Source organism: Poecilia reticulata, chromosome 11 (assembly GCF_904066995.2).
Source record: "Poecilia reticulata chromosome 11, P_reticulata-male-v2, whole genome shotgun sequence".
NCBI lineage: Eukaryota > Metazoa > Chordata > Actinopteri > Cyprinodontiformes > Poeciliidae > Poecilia > Poecilia reticulata.
The window spans coordinates 18,380,984-18,390,224 of record NC_088840.1 but is presented as its reverse complement, the minus strand read 5'-3'; the positions used below and the strand labels follow the sequence as shown (position 1 = coordinate 18,390,224).

The window sequence follows — 9,241 nt, the reverse complement described above, 5'->3', positions numbered from 1 at the left end:
CTGCAACAATGTATTGAGCGATGAAGAGAGCAGGAAACAAACGAACAGCCCACTCTTTTTATTTTTATTCATAGAAAAGGTTTAAGCCCATATACCACATTACTTCAACTTCAAATTATTTTGTGTTGGTCAAACCCCACTAACGTTTGTTACTGTAATGTGGAGAACTTCAGAGTGTTTAAATAATCTTGAAGGCGTTTCATTAAAAACTCCAAACCAGCAAATGGAGTTAATAAATCATTTCAGTCTTTTAATATCTAAAAAAAAATTTCAAGCACTCACCTGAAAGGACAATATGATTTACAAGAAACAAAGAAATGGCCTCAACAAAAAAAACAACTGGACCTTTTTAAAAAGTACAACTGCAAAGAGAGAACTTTTGTCTTATTTCACAAATATAGTCACATATTACAGTTTGACAACAAAAACACAAAGTTTTATTGTACACATGTTGTTCTCTGCCTTGTGCTTACTGTTTCTACATGAAGTAACACTGAATTATTCAAAATAATGAAGCCTGAAAAACACCTGCACAAAAAGCACATCTGGTTTGCAGTGGCATGTTTTCTTTAAATCATTTATAAAAAATTATGCACTTGATTTTTCTTTGTTGTATAATTTCCACTGTTATTCGTGTTTATACGTAAGGCTCTGACAATGACAAACCATCAGAGACGTCAATCAACATGAATAAAACTTCACCAAAATGTTTGTAAGAGTAAAAACGATGAGTTCAGAAATGGTTCAGTTCCTTTCATCTTTACGTTTCTTATTGCACTTAGTGTTGCCAATTTTATGAAATAATAGTGATAAATCTCATAAATGAGGCACAGAAGTTGGTTTTTACTTCCGCATCATGCTTGCTTTTAGTATATATTATGCTACTATTCTTCAAATGTTTCCCTGCAGTGACACGCGTTTATAATTCAAGTACCTCTGAGGTGTAACACAAACCAGCCGATGGAATTAAAAATATCAAGTAATGCTTTTATAAATAATTTCACAACTTTGTTGATGTTCACAGACATGTAACATTTCCTCATTTTCATCCAAAGTGCAGATACACAAACTCAGATGCACACAGGCATAAATATTTTAAGTTGTTTGCTACAAATTTCCACTGCAACATATTTCCAATAAAAGCAAAAGGTGGCAACTCACAAGATAAATAGCACAATATGCAGAATCATATTCAGCTGAGTATTTCTTTTCTTTTTTTTGCGCAAGTGTTTTTGCAGAAAAATCCTTTTAATTTTCATATTAAGTGGAGAAGCAAAACTAAAATAAATAAAATATTTGTGACATCGTTATAAGCCACTTACAATTTGAAAATGTAAAAATGTCTTTGTTTGGCACATCTTGGCAGAAGTTGCATGTCTTTCCTACATCATTTAGTTTCATCTAAAACGCTGGACAGTGTGAGATAATGTAAGTCAGCAAGATGACAAAAATCTACCAGAAAGTAACTTAATTGTAGCTGGAAGCAGAAAATGGGCAAAGGAAGATCCTTTTCAATTTTGGAGCGTCTCCAAGTCACTTATAGAAAACTATATGTAAAATAGTCATAAATATCAGCTTTTGAAGGCGATGTGACTGAAGAGAGCTTGACTTCTTGTAAATGTAAAATTAATACAGTAAAATTTTCTTAGAAATCCAAGGAAGCTGCAAAATTTTTTTTTTTTTACTTTTACAATTTGCCAGAAATCAGCAATGAGGCCACTACTACTGCAGGACAGAGTAAAAAATATTAACGGTATGTGGCAGTTCCCAGTGTGGGGCAGACACCAGGGGATCAGCGTGTTGAACTGCCTGTCGGCAGAGTCGCACGTTTTCCCTCCTGCACAGGTGCAGACGCCTCTGAGAGCACCGTTATAAATAAAATACTTTTATTTATTTATTTTTTAAATTCTTTGTCATTACTTTTTGGGCTGCCTTAAAATGTGTAAAAGTACAAAACAGTAAAAATCTGCTTTATTGCACAAGAAATATCAAATATTCCTAAGCTATTTTAACTCAGTTCTCCACAAAGCATCACCTTCCTACAAACAGCAGCTTCTAAAATAATAATAACAATAAAATCATTATTGGTATTATTTTCAGAATGCTGTGCTGCTACTTTTCAAGCTGTCGTATATTATGAAAAAAATATAAAAACAGTAAAAACGGCTTTAACACACAAGAAATATATAATAAAAAAAATCCAAGCTCCTTCAACTTAGTTTCATAGAAAAACATTACCTTCCTGCAAACAACAACAACTCCTAATAAAAATAATATAACACGGCCACTTTAGGAAAAGAAACCCAGAGAGTCGGGGGTTAATAAGTATCTTCCTCCACCTCCTCTGATTTAATGTGCCTTGCAGGCATGGCAGACTGGCTTCAAGCCAAACCTTATACTTATGTAATCCGGTCCGCCCTCCAGCTGAGGTACCTCCATGTGATAGCAAGGTCAGCCTCAGCCAGTTAAGGTGAGTCAGTCGTAGGAACGCTGTTGCTCGAAGACACCGAGCAGTCCTGCGTAGCTGGGCTGCGGCGCGAGGAGGGCAGAAAGACCTCAGTGCGCGTCGGGTTCTCGCTTTCTCTCCTGCCACATATATAAGCCCTGCTTAAAGGGCCAGTCCTGTCTGTAAACCTTTGCCCTGCTGAGCAGTTATCCACTTCTGTGTCAGCAGTTTTCTCCTCTGACGTGATCTGATTTTCTGGAGCTAGAGGAAGACATGTCGAAGCGGTGTCAAGTGAAGCGGCAGCGTGGCACCTCTCGTGTTCTCCGTGTTGACGGTGGCTTTGCTTCGCCGGGAGACTGTCGGCAACATCGGGGTCTGACCAGCTCAGCTTTCTCTTCTGCAGAGGAAAAAATAGAACCAAATGTTGCTACTGTAAAAAAAAAAAAGTCTTGGAGGAAATAACAAGCTTGAATTACAAAAACACCACATCACGGATAACAGATGTATGAACGGGATATAGCTAAACATAATTTATTTCCCTTTAAAGGTGATCTCTGTTTAATAAACTGTCCTTAATATAAAGTGGCAAAAAAGTATCCATACTCCGTATACCTTTTGTATTTTGTTTTCTGTAATAGACCAACACAAAGTTGTGAATAACACACATGGTTTTCAAAATACAGAATACATGATTTTAGGCACACATCTGTATTTAGTCACCCACAGAATGATGCTGCCACCACCATGCAGCGATGGTGTCTTTATCGCATTTGAACCTTCCTCTCCAGTCTCAGTTTTTTGCAGGTTTTATTCCAAAATGACTCTTTATTTAGCTCCACCCATCTTCCCAATAACACCAAGAGGCTTTCCTGGCTGTGCAGAAGGAACCCATCTTTGCAGCATGATACTGCCACCACCATGTTTCAGTATGAGGATGTCGTGTTCAGAGTGATGGATTGTGTCAATTCTCCACTACACAAACGTCTATTTTTTGCAACCTCACCAGGCTTCTCCACAGCCTTATCATTGATCTGATTGTCGTTGGTCTTCATAATTCCCTAAAGTTATTTTAAGAGAACATCTGGATTTATACTCAGATGAAATTACACACATGAAAGACATGAACTGAAATTTTTTTCGTTACCAGAGGAAGCTGGGATGAACACAAACTTGCCGACATTTTTCCAATTTCATTGGTTTTGCATCTACTGCACATTTATTCATTACTTTGTGTTGGTCAGTCACAGGCTTGACAGGATGAGACATTTTTTAAATAATGATAATATTGTCATTTTTGAGACAATTTTTAACAAATGTAATGATAAAGGCTTTACACCCACTTAGAGGTGAATAAACTTTAATCCCAACATTCAAACCTCTAAGACATTTTAAATATCCAGAATAAATAAACAAAAGAATAAATAAAATGGATTATGAAGTCTTTGTATATAAAATTGCCCTTCAGACCATAATAATAATAAAGCTCAGACAGACAAAACCGCTTGTAAGGACTTTAGTAAAATAAAATAAAAAAATTCAAAATGGCAGCTTTTCAATTATTTTAAAGAGCAGAATTAAGCAAACTACACAAACAAGAATGCAAATGGTAATTATTGCACTCATTTTAATTTCTCATGCGATTAATTGATTTATTGCTTATTGTGAGCATGTCGACATTGGAAAAAGTTTAATAATGTTTGACATCAATAAACCTTTTCCATTGTTTCTAAAGGCACCAGCCTGTATTAATGTCATTTGATTCTCACCTTGACCGGTATGTGGAGCTGATTTTTCCTCCGATGTAAAGCAAGTGAGGCAGAGCTGGTCTGCTTGGATTTGTCCTCGGATTTGAACGCCCCCTGAGGAAACCACATTTTGAGCAGCATCTCTATCTGCAGCAGATTCTGGAGGTATTTCTCACTGCAACACAAATCAATGTTGAAACTATTAGTATCAGCAATAATGACACATTTGCTTGAGTTGTTTAATTTAGAAGCACTTTTTTTTTTTACCCCATTTCAGGTTTCTGCAGGATCCCAAGAATTCGCTGTAATCTGTCTATGGCAACACTCTGCTGGAAGCTGGTTAAGCCTAGGAACATACATCAGAATGTCAGACAAGTTGGTTTATTACACAGCAATATTTGGTGTAATTAATCCACAAACCTTTGTCAAACCGTCCAGTCTGTAATCCTTGTAGAAGCTCCAGCAAAGGGCGGATAAACCTGTGCAAATCAGCACACTGAAAATACAGACAGACACATTTTGTTATGAAAATGAAACACTAGAAGGAGAAAGCTTGTTTTAGTGAAACTGTGCTCACTTTCTTAGCGAAGGTCAAGTCTCCTGGAGTTGATGACCTCAGTGCAGCCGTTTCAGGAGACAAATGTTTGGCTTCATCAGGGTATAGTTCACATTGATCGCCATTAAACTTTGAGTGCAGGGAGCTTTTTAATACGCCGTCCCCTTCTCCCTCAGAGAAGATGTCTGCCTCGTCCTCAGTCTGCTCGCTTTCGCTGGGGGGGAAGCTTGAGGTGGAGGGAAGCGAGTCATAAGACGGCCATTTGGAAGATTTACCCAATGAATTCATCTGCGGAGACATACAGAGTTAGTGCAAGACTGTTATTGTTGTATAAATGATCTGCACTGAAACTTATTTCACTCCTAAAAACTGCAGGAAAAACGCAAAGTATTTCAAATACTGACACGAACATATTTTTTAATACACGTCACTTTCTGCTTTCAGTGAAAAAGTGTCCATAGAAAAGAAAGAAAAAGCAAGTCGCCATAAAAGTGTCCGAGTCTGTTGTGGCATGCACTCCAGTTCACTCCTTAAAAGTCGCGATAAACAATCATAACTGAAAATGTCACCAGTCAAAGAGGAAAGGACGTCATATTTTGGGGAAACATGAAAACGTATATCACGGTTTACACCAGCCTGGCGGGCCACCAGGCTTTACTTGCATTCCCTCCAGGCTACGCATTGTTTATTTATTTCTTTTAGGTTTTTTTTTCTATGTTTCCCCTTTTTGAGACTTTATAGTTGGTGTTTAGGTATTGTTAGTAATGCTTAGTAAAATTTTCTGTCACCTTTAAACATTTTTTAACTCAAAAACACAACAAGTCACTGGAAGACTGCCCTAACGCCCCTAACATTGGGCTTAGCAGGTTTTCAGGAGGAAACAATTTACATAATTTAAAAACTATAGAATATTGATGAACATTGAACTCCAAATGTACCATTACTTCAATATCACTAAAAGAAAACAACTGCTGTAAATGCTAGCTATTATTTAAGCACAATGAATTCAGGATCTCTGTACTTGTAATTTAAGCCTTGACACTTGCTACTGAGTGCAGCATAAGAAGTTTTAAAAGATGAAGAGGCAATAAGGTGGTAAAGTCATAAAGAAACTACCACTAAGTTGGACAGAAGAAATACTTTCAATAAATCCTTGTTAAGATGTAAATAAGGATTTTGGTCACAACTAGCTGGATAAACAACTCATAATCTTCAGTTGACCATATATACAAAGCAGAAAGACATTTACACTGTTTATTTGTTTATATTTCAGAGTTAATCACATAATGGTTGTTTTTCTAATTTCAAACTATATTCTTCAATAAATGGCACAAATTTCCACACTGCCATGTGCATATTAAAACCAATATCAGTATACCTATTGTACAGACCTATGACTAATGTCTGACTCATGTTTGAGCAACCATAACGTAATGAAGATAAGATAAGTGATCAATTTTGACAGTTTATTACACCGGGACACAGCAAAAAAAAACAAAAAAAACACCTGTACCACAGGTGAATAAACTCATAAAGTGCCAGAATCGTCAGCGTAAAGACACATAAAAGATACTTTCTGTTCTACTATAAAGACATTTAAACTTTCACTGTGTTATTCTTATGAGGGAGGATGGGGAAAAAAGAGACTGCATTATGTCAATTTTAATTTTATTAGGAGTATTGTTTTGACAAATTATTAAACCTATTATTCTCATCAGAAAAAGAACATTTGTTATTTTACAAATTTCTATAGAATATGAATTATTTAAACAATTTGAAATTAAGACAAAATTGCCTGAAAGAACCTCTCTTTAACCTTGCCATTGGTCTATATCTGTAATTGTTTGTTGCCATTTGCTTTGCATAATTTGCTAAAAACTAAACTATTACAACAGTTACCTAAAAAACATAATTTTTTAATTTAGAACAGAAAACTACCACTTTTTTATTCTGCCAAAGACTCCAACATCATACAGTTCATTTCTTTTGTTTTTATTTTGAGTTCAGCAAAACATCGATATAGGTAATCAAGATATAATTTGGTGCCTAACGGGGAACTATCTTGTAATTAATTTTCTGTTGGGAGCATGTAGCACATTTTTCTCCATTCATGGTCCGACTTTGTCAAAGGTTGAGAAAAAAAAGTTTGCATAATTTTGTATGCACTATGGCTAAAGACAATTGAATAGGCTAAAGTTGGAAGCACAAAGTAATTTGCCAAACGGATATTAGTACCGTCTGGTAATGCGAGCAAATATTGGAATTGGCCCATTTTCCCATAATCACCTCTGATCGGTGATCAGCAGGTCAGACACTGAAAATAATGGTCTTCTGAATCAGAACTAAAAAGTTTGAAAATTCACATAAATGTTTATACATATGCAGAACAGAAGGAAATATTGTAAAAACCTACCTAAACAGTAGGTTCAACAAGCATTTGTTAAAAGTCAAAATTGGGGACTGATTGTATAGGGACGGACAACACCTACCCCTTGGTTTCTGTGATTACCAAAATAAATTTGCAATTCACAAAAAAATACACCAAAGGTATTTCACACATATACAATACACCTATGAACAATTTCACACACAAAAACACAAACTAGAACGTGTCAACATTGACTGACCAATGTTGTATATGTGCACATGGAGGAACTGTCATTAGGAAAATCATGTATAAAAATATGGGACTGACTTTGTATTGTAAAATATAACAAAAATGGAAAGACCCTAACCAGCCAGCCAGTGGACGGACAATGAAACAAGTTTACATAATGGAATAAAATCTGCAGCTGAAAAATGATTTCTTCATTGGAGATGGAGGATAACCCCTCAGAACTGTATTTTTATTTGGTAGGTGCCGTGTCAGAAATTGTTTCTTTTCTAGTTATTATACATTATTTTTGCGGTACTAAGTATTAAATAGGGGGGAAAGCTGTTATACAAGAGTCACAAGGGGGTGGCTAAAAAGTTCACAACAAGCCTGGAAATAAATCATTTGAGACACGCACACTCTTATACAACACTCCTCTGCTCGTATAAAACCTATGTCCTCATCTGCTATTGAGTTTTCCCACATTTTCAATCCAGTCAAGTTAATAGAGAACAGTTTAATCCATTTTTTATTCCTTTAATGAACCACCAATGTTTAAATATATGACTGTTTTAAGCATGCATTTCCTATAGTGCTTCTCCACCTCCAAATATATATCTGTGTGCGTCAAATATTCAGACGTACAAAGACGTAGAGCGAATAGTTCTTACCTTTCTGCTAGAAGAATCCAGAAACTGACTTTGCAAACTATACTTTGAGAAACTGTTCCCCACAAGCGAAGGGGACTTGAGCACAGAGCTAGCGGTGAATACGCTCAGCTGTGAATCCTGTCTTGTTCTCCGGTTCAGCTTCGGCTCCTCCCTTGTTCCTCCAGTCGTCTGTGTCTCGCTTTTCCTCCCCTCACTCCATGGATATCTCCGAACAAACAGTGCCAGAACGGAGAAGCTCAACGGCCGCCGCACGTGCGCCAAAAGGGTACGGCGCTGCGATTGGACGAGAAGCGAGAGCGCTCTCATTGGATGGAAGCCTCAACCAATCGGCGCTATCCTTAGTTTCGGGTTGGTCTGTACACGCGGTGGTACCGCCTCACCACCGGCTGCCGCACGTGTGAGTGTTGTGGCTCGTTGAAGAGGGGAGCTGCACGCGGCTGCTGCTGGCAACTGTTAAAATTTTTAGCTTTTCATAACAGGGTCACATTTGGCCTCTTCCAATGGATATAACGCAACGAATGAATAAGAGAAACAGCAGGTCACGTTTAGAGTGTATTTATTCAGAGACACTCCATTAAGTCAGTGTTTTCACCTTTTTTTTATCAGCCAGTCACATTATCCAGTAAGTCTCCAATTGTGGTAAATATGTAGACTGAAGACAGCAACGTGACTTAAATAGCACTGTGAAAGAAAAAGGCTATACATCTATGATTTAACTTTTTTTTCTCGTTTACAGGTCAATAGACACTAAATGGTATAAATTGTCATCCTTGGATTGAAGCTTTAACTTTGATCATTCATTAATCCCAAGTATTTATTCATAAATGTGAGCTTCACTAAAATATTTTGAAAATGTAATGAAAGTTTCTCGTGTGAACAGTTTATTAGGAATTCTTTCTGTTTCTATTTACAGTTGTTGCATTGTTCTTATGTTTTTGAACATGCTCATTTATAGTTTTAAAACCTTAAAAGCAAAGAAATACACTATTAATGAGTTGTTTTGCTTCTAGTTGGTAGCACAAAATAACAGTTATGCTTAGTTTGGCTCTAAACTGCAGATCTGGGATTCACGTCACAACCAAGTTAACTTGGTGTACTGGTTCGTTTTGGACCTGGAACATTTTTGGTCCTTTGCTGTTTCAGTCCTTTCGTAGCTATTTTGGGAGAGGGGGGTCAAAGTCAAAGTTAAAGTCTGGACCTGAATCCATGTGAGATGCTCTGGCCTGACCT

At 36.8% G+C, this 9,241-nt stretch overlaps 1 protein-coding gene across 1 annotated transcript; it reads right to left on the bottom strand.

The window, feature by feature from the left end:
• Positions 1-224: 224 nt before the first annotated feature.
• Positions 225-8,332, bottom strand: ciarta (circadian associated repressor of transcription a). The gene is made up of 6 exons (XM_008422476.3): positions 8,012-8,332; positions 4,769-5,035; positions 4,612-4,687; positions 4,459-4,537; positions 4,213-4,366; positions 225-2,843 (listed from the first exon to the last, which is right to left on the bottom strand). Exons 1-6 carry the CDS (start codon positions 8,315-8,317, stop codon positions 2,466-2,468), a joined length of 1,260 nt encoding a protein of 419 aa, XP_008420698.2. The 5' UTR covers positions 8,318-8,332; the 3' UTR covers positions 225-2,465.
• Between the last annotated feature and the right edge of the window lie 909 nt (positions 8,333-9,241).